Source organism: Elaeis guineensis, chromosome 4 (genome assembly GCF_000442705.2).
Source record: "Elaeis guineensis isolate ETL-2024a chromosome 4, EG11, whole genome shotgun sequence".
NCBI lineage: Eukaryota > Viridiplantae > Streptophyta > Magnoliopsida > Arecales > Arecaceae > Elaeis > Elaeis guineensis.
In genome coordinates this window covers 132,941,790-132,963,692 of record NC_025996.2, presented here as the reverse complement: position 1 = coordinate 132,963,692, position 21,903 = coordinate 132,941,790, and the positions used below count along the sequence as shown (strand labels likewise).

The window sequence follows — 21,903 nt, the reverse complement described above, 5'->3', positions numbered from 1 at the left end:
CACCTGTATACCATACCAGTGTCATCACACTCCTTGGTTAAGAGGACAACCAATCTATATGGTATACAACGACCTTCACTCGATAAATGTCATCATCCTGTAATGACGTATCATTTAATCGCAAACACGTTTAAGAACTATATGATAAATCTTCTCTTTATCACACACTAGCATAGTTCTAAGGACTTCATCATAACACAAGAATTCAAGGAAGATGTTACTTTATGATAAAAAATATCAGAATAATTTTTATTCAATAATCAATAATCATATACAAAGATGAACTCAATCGTCACACGATTGATTTTAGGACACAATTTTCAACAATCCTCGTTATTCTCATCAAGTTCGATGAGATCACCATCCTGATCAAGAAACTATAGTACCTATTTGGCTGACACGGTACTCTACCGAATCTCTTTAATGGTGCCTCTACTAACTCTAGATTCGATTCTTCAATCAAATTCAATTCTGTGTATGTCGGTCCTTCCACCTCTTAAACTTCATCAAGCCCAATTTTACAGGAATTAGATCCTTCACTGAGGAACTCTTTTTCTAAAAAGATTGTCCTGCTGTTGATAAATATCTTTTTCTCTGTAGTGAGATAGAAAAAATACCCTTTAGTTTTCTTTAGATATCCTATGAATAAGCATTTATCGGACTTAGGTCCAAGCTTATCTATCTTTAAATGCTTAACATAAGATGAACACCCCCCTATCCTAAGGTGTGAGAGCACCGATTTACGCCTAGTCCATATCTCATATGGAGTTTTATCGACAGATTTGCTCGATACTTTTTTCAAAATATAGCAGACAGTTTCTAGAGCATATCTCCAAAAAGAGATTAGCAGACTCGCAAATTCCATCATGGATCGGACTGTTTCTCTACTTCAGTATGGAATTATTTGAATATTTCAAATGATTCTGACTTATGCTTCATAAGATAGATATATCCGTATCTCGATAGATCATCTGTAAACATAATGAAGTAGTAGTATCCTCCTCTGACAGTTATGTTTATAGTTTCACATACATTAGTATGTATTAGACCTAGAAAATCGTTAGCTCTTTCACCTTTACCTTAAAAGGTGACTTAGTCATCTTACCAAGTAAATAGGATTCGCAGATAAGCAATGATTCACAATCATTTATTTTAAGGACACGTTCCTTGATCAACCTGTCAATCCTACTCTTATTCACATGACCAAGCTTACAATGCCAAAGGTAGGATTCGCTGATATTATCTAACTTAGGACGTTTACTAGATGTGTACATTACACTAACAGACCGTGATATTATGTATATACCATATTTTAATTGTCTACGCATAATTGTAGTATCATTCATAATGATATCATAAAAATCATCCTTTATTACCAACTTAAAATCAAGTTTAGTCAAAAGGCCTACAGAGATAACATTCATTAAAAAGGAGGGACAATAATGACAATCATTTAACATGACACTACTAGACTCGAAGACAAGCTGCAAATTTTTCAAGACCAGAACTGGAATAAGGCTTCCATCTCCAACGTTCAAGAATCACTCGTCCTCTCGAAACTTCCTACTTACTTGCAGTCCTTGCAACAAATTACATATATTAATCGAACTTTCGGTATCCAATACCCAAGTAGTAGTATCACAAATAGAGAAATTATAAGGTGTTATCATATAAGTACCTTGTGAAGCAACTGTTTGCTTCTTTCTCTTGTTCTTAGACTTGTTTAGGTCAAGGATGGCTATATAAGTAGGATAATTCCTCTTCTAATGATCCAGCTTCTTATAGAAGAAGTATTCTACCTAACTCTTGTCAACTGTTGATGATTTGCTCTGCTTAAGATCAGCGGCACAAGATTTCTGCACCTTCTTCTACTTTCTTCTCCTAGAAGATCGATGCCCTGCAGATGAACCTCTCATTAAATTCACCGGCTCTTTCTAGAGCTGGTGGTCCTTCTCAAAAGTCTGCAGTAATCCTAGCAAATCATGGTAGTTCATCACAGGCTTCGTCATTCTGTAATGACTGAGAAAGGATAGGTAGGATTTCGGTAGTGAATTGAGATAGTATTTTTGCCTAACTGTTCATAAAATGGAAAGTCAAGTTTGCTAAGACGTTCAATCTGCTCAATCATGTACAATATCTGATCGGTGATTGAAGTCTCCTTTCACATATGGGTATTGAATACTGTGCAGCAAGTTTTGTGTCTCTCAGCATCCTTAAGGGTACCAAAAGACTCATTCAATATTTGAATGATCTCCTTAGGCTGTGCATCTTTGAACTTATGGCTAAGCTCGTTGTTCATAGCTGTCCTCATCACATAATGCACAATCATGCAGTCATTGAGCCACTTCACATAGGTGTCTCTCATAGCACAAGGAGCATTGGCAGCAGGTTCTTCAGGTGTCTCATCTGTAAGGATATATAAAATCCACTCGTGCTTCAAGATGATCTTCAACTTTCGATACCAACTATCGAAGTTGGGTCTGGTAAGTTTGTCACTGTCCAACAGCATACGGAGGGATAGTGTGTTAGCCATAACTGAAAAAAAAAATATAAGTCTATTAGTATATAAATTATTTTTAATTTCAAAGACATGGACTTTAGTCTAAAGGTCCTTTCACTATTTTTATGAATTGATAGCCATTACCTCCAACTCGAAGAATTATATTAATTTCTTAGCAGGTACTAAAATCCACACAGACTACATTCGAACCCAAGTGTGACTCGGCCAACCCTAGTGCATCCATGGATAGGTTCATAATCACTTGTTTCTTCAAATAATTTTTAGCAATTAAGTTTGGCCCCTAACATCCCTTCAGTAGGCATGTGGCGTCTCCACTGAAAATCATGGTTAGGTCTAATAATTAACATAATAACACTAAGTGCATCCAACAAACGGATGTCTAGGCTCGAGTGTGGCTCAACCAACCTGAGCATTGATCTGAAGGTATATCATGATGGTCATATGATAAATGACAATTTCAATATGTAATAGACACAAGACGTGTGGCACCTCCAATACCTATTTAGAATATTGGACTCATTATCACGCATCTTAATTGGAGGCTATGAACAAGTTATCCTATAATTGTATCATTTTATGGACCTAATAATTTAGAAATTTTGATTTCATTGACTTAAGAATAAGAGAAGAAGTTGACCTGCAAGCTGCAAATCCTCTCACTGACTTCACCAAGTCATGTAGGGGATTAGATACAAGCTGGTCTAAAGACACCTAAATCAGTCACACTGATTCACCTTAATGGCATGGGTCTGCACGAATCGACTAGTGATCTTAATCAAAACATAATCTATCATGTTGGTCAAGTAAGTGATATCAGTGGGAGGGATGTGCCCTTAACTCACCGTAGACATGTCTAGGTGAATAGCTTTCAATTAAAAATTATTTGATCGAATCTGTTAAACTTACCTTAGACACCAACTGGTTAATTAATTTTGATTTAGTCCACCAAAAGATTCGGGCTCAACCATGGAGCTACGATCATGGTCCATTTATTAGGGTCAAACATATAGACTTGATCAAACTTCAACTATTGAGATTGATTTAGAGAAATTCTGATCTAATCTAATTCAACACTTGATTAGATTTAACAAATTTCTCTATTTGGTCTATATGTATTTCTAATCCTAGATCTAACCCATTAAAGGGACCTAATTCAAGCTAACCCTTTGCCCATCATTTTATATGGTGTCTTAATGATCTTCAATTCTCAAATCTAGATCATTCAAATTTAATTCAAAATTAAGTATGTGAAACATGTATTTCAGTCTGTAGAACTATTCCATCAGGATTTTAGATAAAATATATCATATATTTCAATCCATAAAAATAAATTTTCATAATATGTTTAATAATTTAACATACATAGATATGATCGAAACTTCATACATACATCATATGCATCATGACAACTTTTAGATCCATACTGATTACATCTTATGTAATATACTATTTAGATTTAAAATAATTTTATATCTAAATTTTATCTTATTGTAATGAATTATAAATCACTTTAGATCTAATCTAAATATATTTATGATCAAAATAATTTATAAAAATCTATTTAATTTTTTTTTTCATGAAATCGGATAATAATGACACTTCTATACGTCATAAGAGAACCCAACGAATAGGTAAAAGAGAGATTAATCTCTTCAAATTCCTATTACTGGATGATCTGGTGATCTCATCAGTCCGAGTACTAGGCTACTAAGATCTAAAATCTAATTTTATATATAGTTATATTAACATACAATTATTGATAAAATAATTTATGTCATGAACATGTCTTTGATCTTATCAATCATATTTTTTATCTAATCTAATTAGATTTGATGCATCATATACATCATATCAAATCTGAAATATATCTTATACTGATTAGAAAATATCAGTTTCAGATTTGATATCATATAAAAAATTAATTACATGCAAACATGAATTCATAAAGATTAAATTTCAGATAAAATCTATTTTCGTGTAGTTATAAATTTTGATAGGATTCAGATCAAATATCTATCAAAATGAATCCAATTCAGATCCAAAATAAGTTCCACTTTATAATGAAAACAACAACATTAAAATTTTATTAAAATAAATTTTAAATAAATTTTAAATTTTATTGTTATTTCATCAAAAATTCAGTAACAGCAAAATTCTAATATAACAATCTTATAACAATCTCAATCAACCATTGATTAGGATCATCTAATCCAATCAAAATTAGATCAAAAATTTTATATAAATAAATTTAAATCAGATTTAATATCTAACATAAAATTTTAATTACATACAATATATAAATAATCTAAAAAAATTCAGTTATGCATGCATGTATCACAGCTCCACTCTGATACCAATTGAAGGGAAGAGAAACTATTTCTCTTCAGATAGCCCGGATTGCATCTAAAAATTTTTTACAAATCTACATGAACAATGATCAAATTTTTACTTGATTAATAGCAAGACTGAAGATCAAATCTTCAATAATCTGAAATAAACCTTCGTGGATGCCTGAAAGTTAAGATCTTCTACTTCACATGCATGCCAGACAACGTAGGAAAGCAGGATGAACTCCGATCGATTCACCTTCACAACCCAACCAAACAAAGGAGGAGAGGCGCTAGTGTAATGCCTCACACAAGTAAGGAGGATGCCCAAGGTTGGCCCATGGTAAGGGAGAGATGGGCGGCAATGATGGGGAGACGCCAAGGAAGGAAGGAGGGAAGGAGCTCCTCTTCTCATGCCTCTCTCTCTCTTTCTCTCTTTTCTCCATCTGATTTGTTTCTTATACATCCATAGGTAGAGAACCTCTCTATTTATAGATGATTCTCATAACTCAATAAGTATAGGACTCCTAATTCAAACATGCTTTGAATTAGTTCAATACTCATGAAAGAAAGACTTCTAGATGAAATAGAATTGGAACAACACAACGTGCCCACAATGCACCCATTCCCACACCTATATGGGACACCCACAACCAGCACCATATCAGGTGCTGGTCGGCCCAAGAGAGACAAAAATTTTAGTGCAAGTAAGATTCCTAATATCTTATCTAAAATGGATCCGATTTAAATCCAATTCGAAGCTGGTTCGAAATAATTTCGAAAAGCTGTCAATCCCAAATTCTTTAGGACTTTTGTACCAAATTTAATTTAAAATTTTGGATCCAATTAAGTCTAATTAATTTAGATTTAATCTAAAATTAATTAATACTTAAATCTAATCTTTCATATGCTCGATGAATCATAGATCAGAAACTGTTCATCTCCGGAATCGAACCTGAACCTCATGTATAGTGCTAGCTAGACATAGTCAACTCTTCAATCCCATTTGATCCATAACTTAATTCTCAATCAAGTTAGCTTATATGTTCAATCAAGTCAAGTACTTTCAAATTGGACATACAAACATAAGTCAATACTTTCCTGCAGTGTCTGACTTGTGTACATGACTCCATAAGTTCAAACATTAAGCCGGTAGCACAGGAACTAATTTCTGCACTAATCGAGATACCATCTAAAAATGATTCTCGACATCCAGATAGGTTGAATTATCATAAAATAATATTTCAGAACTCATGCACATAGTTATCACATAATTCATCTTTTTGATCTTGGTTGCTCTAGGATGGTCTCAGGTTAACTATCAATCGAGATTACTTCATCCATATTGTATTTTAACCTTTCAAATCCATCTTATGGATTACCCAGGCTAAGATTTTACTAAATTGAAATACAGCGATACATCAACTTCAATAATTCGAAGGAGTCAATCCCATCTTGATCTACACACAGACTTCGCAAGTACTTAACTATACCCAGTAGCCTTCTGTCACTATATTAGAAATTCAGATAGTCCGACACCAAAATACAGTGAGTTACTTGCAAGTCACTATAATGATCTTAGGTCTGAAGGATACTTATACCCATATGTTTTGCGAGCAGCTCTTGACAGTAGAATGCTCAGCAGGTGAGTCACTTGTTCAGTAATAATGTACTCCTATATCTCACCTGTATGCCATACCAGTGTCACCACACTCTTTGGTTAAGAGGATAACCAACCCATATGGCACACAATGACCTCCACTCGATAAACATCATCATCTTGTAGTGACGTATCATTTGATCGCAGACATATTTAACAACTATACGATAAATCCTCTCTTTATCATATACTAACATAGTTCTAAGGACTTCATCACAACATAAGAGTTCAAAGAAGATATAACTTTGTGATGAAAAATATCAGAATAATTTTTATTCATTTATCAATAATTCATATATAAAGAAGAACTCAATCGTCACACGATTAATTTTAAGATACAATTCCCAACAGAGACAAGCTCACCAGAGCCACCCTAGAATTCCAAAACCAAGAAGTTGGCAATCTCTGAGTCCTCGATCAAGGCATGAATCAATCCCTGGTAGATGATCCCCTAGCACTCCAAGACCTATACCACTTGAGACACCACGCCTGAGCGACGGCTTCAAAAAATTGATCAGCGGATCAATGCAATTCGCAATACTTCCTCAATGCCTTATGATGGGTTTAATAACGACCCATCCTTTGATTCGAGGATCATGTAGGAGCCGCTTCCTCGGTACTTCAAGACTCTATAATTGGAAAGCTATGATGGGACTGTCGATCCTATCGACCATCTTGCGACCTTCAAGGTAGCAATGCTCCACCAAGGAGCCACCAATGCCATCCTTTGCTGAGCCTTCTCCTCAACTCTAAAGGGGGTGGCCTGACATTGATATTCTAGTTTGAAGCCGGTCTCGATCCATTCCTTCAAGCAGTTGAGTCGATCTTTCATGAGCCATTTCGTCAGTAGCCAATGCTAGTAGAAGCTATCCAACCAGAAGACACTACTACATACAAATTTAGCGCCAGCCAATTCGAAATTCAAAATTCAAGAAGCGATCCGACCAAGTTGGCACACCAATTCAAAATTCAACACCAGCTAGGTGACAACTATCACGAAACTGATAAGGCAACCACAACTGCCATATCTCAAGAATCTCGAGCAATAGTTCCGCTACTATATGCAAATTGTGTCCTAGCCGGATGAGATCGTGTTAACCAACTTACCAACCAAAGCTTCCATCTTCGTCCATAAAAGGTAGGCCTAAAGGGGATCCTAAAAATGATGCACTATTATTCTGCCTCTCACGCTCTTCCATCTATTGAACAAAGGTTCTGACTTGAGCGTCGGAGGATTCCTACCGTAGTAACTTTCGATCAGGATGTTTTTACATGTCATATCCCAAAAGACCCAACCTCGCCATCTACTGCAGTGTTCCAGCGTCTTGCGGAATCTTACACCAACACTTGCCAATATAATTTTCTATTTAGAATGAATTTTTCTTTTTCTGTTAAAGTGCTGGTATATTGCCGAGGGCCATCTGAATTTTTTGGGTGGAATACGTATAGAGAGTGAAGCGAAGGGAGAAAGGAGGAAACATGGGGAGGGTTCTGCATAGTTAGAGAGTGATCAGCTAGGAAGAATCAGAAAAGCTAAAATATCAGGTACAGTGCAGTAAAATATTGCATTAAAATGATGAGAAGTTTTTCTACCCAAAAAAAAAATGATGAGAAGTTCCTAATGCTGTCTCCAATCAAAGGTGAAATGTTGCAGGAGACCCCATTGCTTGTGTCTTCCAAGAGAGACCAGAAAATGGACGCGGTGAGAAGATACCAACCACTTCTGAGTGAGGGTGCATTTTTCCAGATTGTCCACAAGGAAGTGAACTTGTCAGCAAGCCGGAAATTTTGAGCTTCAGCAAAATAATCAGCGATGAAAGCTATGAGTGATTCAAAGACATGGACTATTAATTGATTAGCTAAGATGATGGATGAACAAACCAGTTCACAAATTCGTTTAAATGACCACATGGAAAAGAACTTTAAAATATTTCCCCGTGTAAATAAACTTTAACCGTTCCAACATTTACCAGCGCAATGGCATCAAAGCATTTTGATACTAGTAATGTTTGACTGTATGAAGCCTGTTGGTGCAAGATTCCATAAGGCACTGGGACACTGGAGTAGATGGCGAGGTTGGGTCTCCTGGGATGTGATCTGCAAAAAAGTTCTGATCGGAGGTTGCTTCGGCGAAGATCCTCTGATGCTCAAGTCAGAATTCATATTCAATAGTTAGAGGAGCGTGAGAAATAGAGTAATGACGTACTCTTTTTAAGATTCCCTTTAGGCCTTCTTTTATGGATGGAGGTAGGAGCTTTGATTGGTAAGTTGGTTGGTACGATTTCATCTAGCTAGGACATAATTTGTGTATAGGGGCGGAACTATCGCTCGAGATTCTTGGAATATGGTGGTTGCAGTTACCTTATCAGTTTTACGACAGTTGTCGCCTAGCTGGCGTTGAATTTCGAATTGGTGTGCCAACTTAGTATTATCGAGGCGATGATTAGAAGTCGAATGCCTCATACTACTTTTAGATGAGGAAGTCATGAATTGAGGGCCCACTCGATAAGAGGAGGTTGATTGGCCAGATGTGATTAGTTGACAATCATTATCTAATTGGACTAAGCCATCCATTTGGACGTACTGTTGACTTATCAGTTTAGTCTATGAGAGTCGGCTGTCGAGGAGATATCGACAGCCATATGTGAGAGTTACCAAGCGACAGTCGGTGGGTCTTTATCTGCTCAGGATGCTAATTGAACAAATATCGATGACTAGTCGGCGACAGAGTGACAGTGATTACGGCCGACTAGGGGTTGGCGAGAGCCCTAGTAGACGGACTTATCAGGTTTGGATATACTGGGCCTTGAGCTTCTTCAAATCATCGGTCCATGCAAAGTTTCTCCCAACAGCAAGTATTGGTAAAAGATGTTAGTGTGTATTTGATACAATCGTACGTAGAACAGGATAAATTCATTTCCAACGACATATGCTGCCAAAAGAGCATATGTCCCAGCGCAAGCAGGAAATATCCTACCAAACATTCAACCCAAGAAATTTGGGAGTAGAAAATCCTGTCATATATTTTAGGCGTGCGCACCCTTGAAGCAAACGTTGAGATTAGACTGCTGATAATTCAGTGAGTATTATTGGAAGTGTAATACCCAGTCCTTTGTGGCCTGATACTGAAATATGCTTGTCCACTTGACTGGCCTAATAAGGATAGATCAGCCCAAAACCAAAACCAAAGAAGAAAAAAAAAAAAAATTAGGTTTTTAATTGAGTACATGATCTACATTTGCTGGACCGGGGGAATGCAGGAGCACATGCTCTGTACGTGTTGGGAAGACATGAACTTTGGTCGGGAGTCACTTTTGCATCGACTCCCCATGGTAGTCCGATTCTTGAGGATTCACAAGCTCGATTCCTCTCCTATTTAACTCGACCCCAGATCTATGCTGCATCCAGCACTAATCTCAGGCCTTCAAAACTCAGATGTCACCGGTTCTCTTCCTCCCGAAGGGCATCGGCGACCGTCATTGTGGCCATAGCTTAACATCGCCAAACCAACATAATGACTATCTTGATTGGACTGATTAGGATATTGGTCGATATTGCTTTGTCGTTGTTATAGTCCCCTTGATATAGTGGAGTCAATTACATCTTAATTTGATTTTAATTAAATAAAATTATTTAATCAAATTAACTTCTGATCGTCGAACACCATATCAATCTCTACCGTGACTCTTATTAGACACTATTGATTTGATCATCTATGATCTTCATTGAACTATCTATATCCTAGTCTAATCTTGATCAGATGAAGTAAGATGACCGAACCGGCCTAAATCATTGAATATGATTAGCCATCAATCATGCCTTTCTTGATTATTCATCTTCTCCCTAATTATTAGACTTGATCCAATATAGAAGTATAGTAATCTCGACAAGAAGATGTCCAACAGTATAATACTATGGTATGATCTATTAATTGAAGAGTTTGAAAGAAAATTTCTAAAATTATCTGGATTTGTTGGAGTATATGTGAGATAATTAATACTTTATTTTTAAATTTATCAATAAATTATAAAATATTTTTTTATTTTTAATTATTTATAATTTATGAATTTGATGCATAGTATTTTGAATTGTTGAATATATTCTTTTCTGAAATGTTAAATGATTTATTATCGAAAGTATTGAATTTGATATAGATTGTCCATTTGATTTTAATGTCGCATGGTTTATGAACCTTTTATTCAAAATATAAATTATATTTTTGAAAAAATATTTTGATTTGAGATAGATTTTGACTCGCAGCTTGGCTATGCATTGAACTCTAGCAGTGAGGTTAAATGTTGGTACTTCGATATTCTACCAGTAAGGGTTGTACACTAGTAATTCGATATCCTGCCAGTGGAGTGATTAGATGCTAGTAATTGGATATTCTGTCAGTTGAAATTGTGTTCTAGTACTATGATTTAGTTCATGACTATCAAGATGAATGTGATGTTCTGAAAAATTAATTTATGAATAAAATTTGAATTCTTATCAAAAAAATAAAATTTGAATTGTGAAAGGATCATATTTGCATGCTTACTATTTGAAAAATATTATATATGTAAATTGAATTTTGAATTTATAAACCTTACATACTTATTTTTAGTATATTATTATTACTAGATTACTCTAAATAAAGTATTTATTGCTTACTGGATTGTCAAGCTCATTATCCTCTTTTTTCTTTTTTAGATTCAAACACTTAGTTTCGGACATAGATATCGCTTGGGAGAGAGATTAGAAATGAGATTCAGAATATGAACATTATTTAATTAGATTTAAATATATTATTATTAATTGAGATTTATTAGCCAAAATTTATTTGACATAAAGACTTTCAATTATATTTATTAGTTGAATTTGTTAATTGAATATCAACTTTTAGTTATTTAAATTAATGCTATTGTGATGTATGGATCTCATATTTGGAATGCCTCATATAAGTTTGAGATGGTTGCCTTGCCATGGCCCTAGGCTCGTAATCTTCAGTCGGAGGTGTAACAATACCATTCATTACCAAGGTGCCTAATATTTTGATTGATAAAATCTTTAATTTACCACCAACTCTCACCATAATCTTGCCCACAATTTCCTCATCCTAGTTCGAAAATAAAAAATTTATTGCCAAAATATTCATGCTTCAACTTGATATTCAAGAGGTCTATCCAACTTCTTTAAAACCTATTAAAGCTTATGAATTACTAGTCTATCCAACTTCTTTAAAACCTATTAAAGCTTATGAATTACTGCACCAGTTGATTCATGCCACATCAGATGCTGAATGAGGCAACAAATGAAATAAGGCTGTATAACATTGGTCATGTGGCATTTCAATAGCTGAAAACATAAAATGAATAATCTGCCATGTCATGGAAGAGCTCTTTATAAACCCAAGGGCTCTGGCTTCTCCAGATCTTGAGCCTAATAAAAGATACTTTCGAATGACTATAAGATATCATCAGAATGGATCTTATTGTTTGGCAAGCTGCTGTAAGTTTTTGATGATTTAATACTCTGCTAAATTCATGATTTATTCGATAAATAAAAATTCAAAAAATTGATAAGACCAAATAAGTCTTACATTATGAACCCTCGATTCAAAAATTTTGCACACCATCATTTAGCTATTGCTATTTAAATTCAGCATGACCACAATGAGAAAAGAAAAATAAGTTTTAAATGAATTATCTTTTTAAATAGCCAAGCAGGCTGATCTAAATGCCATTGAGGTTATGCTTTGTGGTGCATGACTAGGGATAGTTATGCTTAACCTGTGCTAAACCTCCAATATTCTTTTGTACCAAAGTTAAAGAAAAAATTATTGTTTAATTAGGATTTATCGAATTAATAGACAAGTGGGAAAAGGTGGAGAACAATAAGGCTATGTTTGGTTCAAGATTAAGAAAAACAGGATAATTTATGCTTATTATAATAGTTATGTCATGAGTTATATCAATTTTTGTTAGATTGCAACTATTGAATAACAAAATATACCTTCTAGAATAATTTAAAATGATGACTTTTTTACATAAAAAATAGAAAATATGTAAGCATAAATGTGTGCTTATGCTAAGGAATAGTTTATGAAGAACAAAAGTCATATGGGGGGTGGGCACTATAAAAGATCATATGGGATGGGTTTCACAATGTACCATGTGTCTCTTAATACTAATTTTAAAATATGAATCTAAAAATTAAAGATTTTTTCTATTGACAGAATTATTAATCTTGTAATTAAAGTATTTTTTTTCTTCCTCATTTTTAGCACATAGCGATATAAATTATATGACCATATAATATACACTAAATATATAATAAAGTGATACATACTGTAAGCTTTTTTGATACACATCTAGTAACGATCTAATATACACCTACAGCTAAATTGATACATGATTTATTGAACTTAGTATTCACCAATACATAGTATATGACTGGTTGATACATATCTAGTAAAATATTCATCCAACATTCTAATACACACATCTAGATAAAGTGATACATATTTTTCAAAATATAGTATTTATCAGTACATAATATATGAACCAATGATATACACTAGATAGCTTATTGATACATATTGTAAGCTTTTTAATACATATCCAGCAATGATCTAATATATATCTCGAGATCCTTTCTTCTCTTCTAAATCTCTCTTCTTTTCTAAGGTCTGTGCATTTGAAAGTTTATAAAAATTATGTATCATTTCACATTGAGATGTATATTGGGATGTCGAATAAAATTTTGCTAGATATCTATCAATTGATCATATATTGTGCATTAGTGAATATTAAGTTCGATAAACTATGTATCAATTTATTTATAGATGTGTATTAGATTGTTATTAGATGTGTATCAAAAGAGCTTCCAATATGTATCAATAAGTCATCTAATCTATATCATTTACTGATGTGCTGTGTATTGATGAATGCTATATTTTGAAAATTGTATATCGTTTTATCTAGATGTGTGCATTGGGATGTTGGATGAATATTTTACTAAGTGTGTATCAATTAGTTGTATACTCTATACTGATGAAATTAAATTCGATAAACTATGTATCACTTTAGCTATATGTGTGTATTAAATCGTTGCTAGATGTGTATCAAAAAATCTTACAGTATGTATCATTTTGTTATATATTTAGCGTATTTTATATGGTCATATAGTATGTATCGTTATGCATTGAAAATGAGGAAGAAAGAAAATATTTTAATCATGAAATTAATAACTCTGTTAGTAGAAAAAAATTTTGACTTTTAGACTCATATTTTAAAATTAGTGTTAAGAGCTATGTGGCATATTGTGAAGCCCATCCCATATGATCTATTATAGTGTCCACCCCCTATGATTTTTGTTAGTTTATGAAAGCCCGTCCTCAGAATAGTTATGCCTGCCATAAATAAGTTTGACCAACATAAGTATCTTTTTCATTATGCCTCCTTGCCAAATGCTGTTTCACGAGCATAAAATCTATTCCAAACTTAACATAAAATAGAGAAAAAAAGTAACTTCTCACTTCTTTGTTGGGTTGAAGCCATTAAGGAGTTATTGTTCCTCCTCCAGGAATAAATTTATCCTATAATATTGATATATATCAATGGTATTGACCAAGCTAGAATTATTCATATAAAAGGTGAAGCCACTGTCTAGGTCGGCTATAAATGTGGTCCTTCTTCGATTTATCCTGAATAACTTGCCATGAAAGCCATTTTCGGAAGCCATGATATCTATACCCAATAATTCGGTCGAGCATATTAAAAAAAAAAAAACCATTTTGGACAGCAATGCTCATTTCAAATAAAAAATAAATGTTATCTGTGCTTGCATTAATCTATCCCATGAAATTAATCTTTCGTTATGCTGGAATATCCATTCCACTTCCGAACAAGTCCTGGAACCAATGACGACCAACAAGGTTATATCCAACTTTCAAATTAAAAAATTCAAGACAAATGAAGTTCCAGAAGAAATTTTTTTTTAGCCGTTACCGGGTAACCCGTTGTCTTCATCTACTCTAGCTAGACTCACCCACCTTTCATCCAAATCAACAGTTTGACTGACGCGAAAGCTTCTAAAACCAAGAGGGGAAGAGAAGTATCCTCCATTCCAATTTCTAAATATAACTCCTGATTTAGACTCACTTAAAACAGCACATCCAAATCATATAATATAATACAAATAGTTGATCTTTTCAGTAGAAATTACATATAATATTGTAAAAGATATAATCTTCGCTTAAAAAATACCATATGCAAATATTTCAAAAAAATGAAAAAGCCCCAAAGATCTTGAACTCACATACCATATAGATTGAAGAGATATCTATTTAGAGTGTTAAATAGAACTTTAATTGAAAAACTTCTAAAAATTTTTAAAAGCCTCCTATCTCCATTTTAGCAATGATACAGGTAGAAAATCCTATCTCTAAGCCGAAGACGTGTATAAGCCACCTCGATCACTGTCGGCCTAGATTTTGCTGGCTTACCTTTAGCTGACCCTTGCTTCTACCGATCTAAGGTACTTCAGTCAACTGTAATCGATATATTTGGAAGGGTTGACCTCAAGCTCCCATGCTATTTTTTAAATCCCTCGAAATCAGAAACAGTTGATGACGAGGCAGACGAGGCAATGGACAACCATCAGATCCCAAAAAATCTGACCAGAAATATCATGCGCAATGCGCCCGAAATGGCTAGGATGACCTCTCATACTTCTTTCCTCTCACGGCTCTCATCTCTGTCTATAAATAGAGGCTAACAGGGAATCTCCAGGTATACAATCTCTCTCTCACTCGCTCCTTCTCATCTATTTTTGAGTTTCTAACTTGAGCGTTGGAGGATCCCTATCGAAGCCAACTCCGGCTAGAGGCTTCTTTTATAGTATCAGCTGCCATCATCCTACCGTCACCATCCACTCCAATCATACCGATCTCAACCAAGTGAATGAGGAAAGCTCTCATCCAACTAGGAAGGCCCTTATCGAGTGGACAAGGTTATCAGATGCGGAACCTACCGCTTGAAGCAATTGGATAAAATACCACTACAGCAATCCTGAAACTCAGACAACCTATGAATGTACTATCAATAGTGTAATAATCACTCTTTCAATATTTTCTAATTCATAATTTTGTAGTCATAGACCTCATTTTTCTTACGACAATACTTAGATCGAAGACCTCGACGGTCAAGAAGCGAGGGCTAACCTAAAAGGCCTTCGAAGGCCCCTCATTTTTAAAACGAGCTAAGCCGATGAAAATCTTGATCGTGCAAAAAGCAAGGGCTAACCATAAAGAACCTTTGAAGTCCACGAAAACAAGTTATGCAGGCAAAAGACTTCGGCAGACAAGAAGCGGGGCTAACCTAAAGAACCTTTGGATGCCTCTCATTCCTAAAATGAGCTAAGCCGACAAAAATTTTGGTCATGCGAAAAGTAAAACACTACAAGAATATTTCTTATTAGTGATGGCTATCAGTGGCAACAAATCAGTTATCACTAATAGAGATATTTATTGATGAATAATTATGACTGAAAAGAATACCATCGTCAAAGGGTCGAAGATATATTAACGACAGGTAGTTTTGTTATTAGCGATGGCAAAACCATCGCTATAACTCTTAAATTTTAAATATTTATTTATTTAATCTTATTTAGTGATTAGCGACGGCTTTAGCAATGTAGTAGTCACCATCACTAATACAGAGCCCTAAAACCTCCCCATTCTTGATCGATTTTTTTTCGTTGCGACCCCATGTCCCCCATTCTTCCTCCATCTCCGATCCCCCTTCTTCCACCGCCGCACCATCGAAATCCTATCAGAGCCTCCATCCCCATGCTCCAGTCCCCACGTCGCCATCCTCGCATCAGATCCACCATCCCCGCGACCCCACCTCCCCCTTCTTCCCTACCTCCCCCGTTCTTCCCCCACCGCATCGTCAGAAGCCTGCCTGAGCCTCCATCCCTGAGCCTCAATCCCCGCAACACCATCATGACATTGGATCCACTGTCTCTTCATCAGATCCACCATCTCTTGCACTGGATCCACGAACCCCACACCCTTACCATCCTCCCTTGTCATTCCCTCCTCTTCTTCCTATCCTTTGGTGAGTATTAGCGATGGCGGCGGCGACGGTGACAAAGCGGTTGCTACATATCATTCTCTTCTCTTCCAATTTTTCATATTTAAATTTAAATTTGTGGTGTTTATTTAAATTAATAGTGTTTGAATTTAATTTGTGCACAAGACGTACATTCCAATCCTTCCCATTTGCAATGTTGTTCAATATTTTGGAACTCCTGAGATGGGATTTGTCAGGATACTCTATTAGGATGGTAGGGGGTACTGCCTCCATAAATACCCTGGCTCAACCCATCGGCACAGGATTCACGACCCGACTATCTTGGATGGCAATCCCTAGTGCGGCCTATTCATCTGGCACAACCCAAGTCCGCATGCACGGGACGCACATCCTGGCCCTCTCTATTTGCAATGCTGCTCCATACTTTGGAACCCCTTAATTTAAAAATTTTATGAATATTGCATTGTGTAGAACCATAGATTCGTCTTTTAATTAATGTACATATTCCACATCATCCGTACATTCATATATTTCTATATAGATAAGAAAATTATGTACATTCGTGAATTGATTGTTTGTTGTTTATATTCTAGCGCACACCCTTCGAGGTTCTACGTGGGATTTATATGGCTGGTGATGTGGCAACAATTCTCGGAGAATCGACCTCTTATGGGAGGGTCGGCTCATTTTTGGATTGGAGGATTAAAGGGAGACTGACCACTCCGCCTGCGGCTCGAGTCGATCTAGCTTGAAGCGAGTTGGCTTGGGTACGAAGCCCCTCAAGTCCGTTCGCAACACGTATAGACATAGGGTTCTAAGCCTAGTGGATAAAAGCTAATAAACCCCGTCTTCTAATAAAGATTTTTTTTTTAGAAGGTTGGTTAGGAACTACGGTCCTAACAACCTAAAATTTTTAATTATATCTTAAATTTTTATTTAGTATAATCAGATCATCAAACTTTTAAATTCCTTCAGTTCGGATCTTGATTCTAATTTCTATTTGCTTGCCGTAACTAGGTTGTCACGTTATATATGTGATCCGCTTATGTGGCCTTCTTTTGCTGATTTGAAAAATATTGTAGAAGTTCTCTCCTCTTTCTCCCATCTTCCTCCACCTAGGATTTCCATCAATAAGAAGATAAAAAAAATTCTCTCTTTTAAGATCTCTATCCTCTCTATTTTCTACATCTTTGGAATAGAAAGAGAATTTTATTTTTAGATTGGTAGAGATCAAAACTAATACAACTCTATCTCCTCCAATCTCTTTTCATCTCAACTTCATTCCACTCACCTCTCATTAATAGTTTGGATTACTTTCTATACAAAATCACCACCAATATTTGATGCTAAAGTAATTCTTACATCATTTTTTATATTAATTAAGGGATCCATAATGTAAGGATTAGCGACTATGAAAAAAAAATATCCAAAATTATAACATATTTATGAGTACAATCTAATACAAGCTGAAAATATTACCTTCATTGTCGAAATAGAGAATCAATCACGGATGCTCATCCTCGAAGGTAAATACGACCTCTCTCAAGATCATCGTCGGTTCAGACACCAAGAAGATAAGGAGAGTTTTGGATCGGAATGAATTAAAATCTTCATTGAAAAAAAATAATTTAAAAAATAAAAATTATAATTTTTTATTGTTATCATTTTTTACCATATAAGTAAATTTTTATCGTACAAATAAGTCACGCCATGACTCTATTACAATAGATCAGTGAAAATCATAATCAGACTTGAAGAAATTTGAATGTTGGATGATATTATTGTACTAAATAAAAATTTAAAATAAAATTAAAATTTTTTTTAAAAAAATTAGGATAACGTAATAGAATGAGACGTGTGCAGTAACATCAATATCAGCAAATAAGTGGTTCCCAAAATACTACTGTTTAAACAAATACCGTGCCATTGGAACCGCATCCGGTATCCCCGAATAATTGGTCCCGGTCCAACGATACAACGCGAGTGCGGTGGAGAGATCACAGCTGGCGTCCATCTTTCCCTGTAACGGCTATTCGGCGTTTCATCGTTTATTAAATAGAACCATTCTTCCCCTCTCCCTCCATATTCCTCTCTCCGTGTCTCCCTTACCCATCCCGAAAGAGCTTCTTGGTTGTTCTTATTTTCGAGATCCATCTCTGTTCTTGTTCTTGGGGTTTTCTTGGTTCCCAAACAATGGAGCTCTCTCCACCGTCCCTGAGGAGCAGCCGAGAATCCATCGGCAGCTCATCATTGGAGCTGCAGCCCTTCATCGATCTGGACGACCGCAGAAGCCTCCAAGTCCAAGATGAGATCTCTGCTCTCGAGCAGCAGCAGCAGCTCCTCTACGATTGCGAGAATGAGCGGATCCGACTCCAAGATGAAGTCCGTGGCCTCTTGGAGTTCGTGGACAACTCAGGCATGCGCTTGCAAGAACTCGAGGTTCTTGCTCCTTTCCCTAATTCTTGCCTTTCTGATCTCCCTCTCTCGCTCTCTCCGCATATAATCGGGTGGGGTTCTTTAATTCTTTTCTTTTTGCTGGTAACAGGATGGCAGGAACTTGAACGCCGCGTTGCTGAGGATGTGCCTCTGGAAAAATGCGGAGAAGGAAAGGCAACGTGTCCCACCACTAAAGAACGAAGCGAAGACTTTAACGGAAGACCTTGGGCGTTATGAGGCAGTAGAAAGACATCAAAAGGAAGAGGTACGAGATGAATCTTCGTGCTTCGATTCTTCTTGATCGAAAAACTAAAAATAGTACTACTTAATTTCTGAATTTTCCGGATTCAACTAACTTCGATAGAATCGTTTATTCCGGATCCCGCTGTCAGTATCCCAACTCGACAATCTTGAATGTTGGAGTAAAGCATTTGATTGAATCATTTGTCCTTTGACCAGCCAAAGGGTGTTTCACCGATCCATTTAATTCTGAGAATAAATTCTTGCGTTATGTTCTACAATCTTGTATGGGTTACTTCTGACCGTTGATCAGTCTTGTTGGATTCCCTGCTTCACCTATATTTTGATGCATCATTTCCGTCTCCCTTCCATTTTAGGAGCTTTCAATCTTTACTCTCTTCTTTCATGAGTCGTTTGAGTGTAGCTTCTTGGATATTGTGCCTATATATGGTCTTGTTGAAGGCATTTAGTTTTTACAGTTTGCACGAACATCATGTGATCCTCTGTTCTTCTTTATTCTTGTTCCATATGTATATAAAATAATATCTTACTTCGATCTAGGGTCCGCATTAGCTTTCTTGATCACCAACTTACTAACATTATAGATTGGTTCTCATGCAGTACTTCTATGTTGTATCTTTTGTCACTAGCGTGCTTGTGACTTAATGTAAAGAGAAGTTGGATATGTATGCTGGATTTGAAATAGGTCTTTCCAGTATATTTTATAGATAAGATAGTTTTCTCTTCGTTTGTTTTCGAATAAATTATATTTTCACTTATAGCCTTTAACCTGCTGACCCACGTTCCTCAGTCTTTTTCCATTTTCATTGTGCATCCATGAAATTTTTTTATTTATAAGACGTTGCGATTTCTCCAGATGGCAAGATTGTCTGCGCTGCTTGAATCCCTGCAAAGAGAGGACACAAGCGTAAGCATCAAGCTGCAAAATGCCAATCAGGAGGTAAGAAGATAGAACAATTTCTTGTGTGTTAATTACCAATCATAGACATCCAAGTTCTTTTTTGTGCTTACAAGTGATAAACATCCAAGTTTCTTAATTTTTATCCAAGGCCGAAGCACTAAGCAAAGAGATTGAGAACCTGGAGATGCAGCTATCTGAAGAAAGTGACTGCTTCCTACCTAGTAAAAAGAGAAACGTATCTCCAGCTTCTGAGAGTAAGCATTCCACAAGTGCTTCTGCTGAAGTGAGAAATATTCTAGACATAATGTCTGTGAAGATCTTGCCACCTATGAATTTGTATTGATAGTTGTGTTTTTAATGCACATGGGCTCGTATCTTACTCTTGATACATTTAGACGGACGCCTTTTCATGTGACAAATTAAATTATTAGATAGTTCAGAGAGAAGTTGTTGATAATCACTAGCGGTAATAATTAGTGGAGTAACAAGTTTCCAGCACAGAATAATAAGTAGATTTCCTTCATGCTGAACATTAGTTGCATCCAATCATTATTGATATAGTCAGAAGTTGATCACACATGTAAACTTCCCTCGTGTGGTTAAGACTCTTGGTATTGGATGATTAACTGAAGTATCACTTCATTTTCTCCCTCTGACTTCATTGTTAATGACTAATGACTTCATAAATATAAGTTATGATGCCTCACACTTCTAATAGCATTATGATGGCTAACTAATATCAGGAATGAAAAATACGATAAGAAATGGGGGATATAGTATTTTTCCATTGCTGCTCCTCGAGTGCGCTTTACTTGATCTGTTGATCATCAGGAATTTTTGTTGTTTAAGTTTAATTCTTTGTCCAACTGGTATGCAGGGGATGTGAATAACTGAAAGGAATCCAACACAGAGAGCACTTTATGGCCGTGCAGTGTAGAGCCGCTTTTACCTCTCTAACAGTATCATGGTTTTGTACTGAGAAGTGTGACTGCTTCTTTGAGTAATGCCTTCTGTGCCATGTGGAGCTCTCCAACAGATACTTGAATAGTGCTAGTGCTTCATATATTGTTTTCTATATTCATCATCATTTCTACTTCTTGATGTACTAAGCATTGGGAAGAACTCGACGTTCAAACTTCTGTCTCTGTTTTGAGTATTTGTTCTTTTAGTGATAAATGAAAATGAATACCGAGTGGTACGTTAATGTCAATGTCCGATCATTGGTCCAAATTTTACTACATTTTGTGTGATGAAAGCACTTGGTTGCCCTGTTTGGTTTGATACTTTCTTGATCTATATATTAGTTGTATTAAAGCTGGTTGCACACCGAGCCATATGGGGACCTTCTCTTAACCTGTTTGCCACTTTCCGCCAGCAACATGACATTGAATAGGCTTTGTTGGGGGAAACTTTGCATGGGCGGATGATATGAAGAAGCCTAAGGTTTAGGATATCTAACTTAGTAAGTCCGCTTGCTAAGACCCTCACCGACCCTTAGTCGGTTGTAATTACTGTTACTCTATCGCCGACTAGTTTTTGACATTTGTTCAATCGGCATCCTAAGCAGATAAAGATTCACCGACTATCGTTCAGTAACTTTCACATATGGCCGTCGATATCTCTTCGGCAGCCACCTTCTACAGGCTAGATCGACGAGTTGACAGCACGTCCGAATGGCCGACTCGGTCCGATCAGAAGATGGTCATCAGCCAATCATA

The 21,903-nt window shown here is 35.9% G+C and overlaps 1 protein-coding gene across 2 annotated transcripts; it reads left to right on the top strand.

Annotated features, from left to right (window-relative positions):
• The first annotated feature begins 18,598 nt into the window (after positions 1-18,598).
• On the top strand, positions 18,599-21,421 carry LOC105042625 (uncharacterized). Of its 2 annotated transcripts, XM_010919907.4 has the most exons (5): positions 18,602-19,026; positions 19,133-19,288; positions 20,141-20,224; positions 20,334-20,439; positions 21,063-21,417. In XM_010919907.4, exons 1-5 carry the CDS (start codon positions 18,781-18,783, stop codon positions 21,077-21,079), a joined length of 609 nt encoding a protein of 202 aa, XP_010918209.1. In that variant the 5' UTR covers positions 18,602-18,780; the 3' UTR covers positions 21,080-21,417. The 2 variants fall into 2 exon arrangements, with proteins under 2 accessions (XP_073112919.1, XP_010918209.1); XM_073256818.1 differs by having other exon boundaries at positions 18,599-19,026; positions 20,334-21,421.
• Positions 21,422-21,903: the final 482 nt, after the last annotated feature.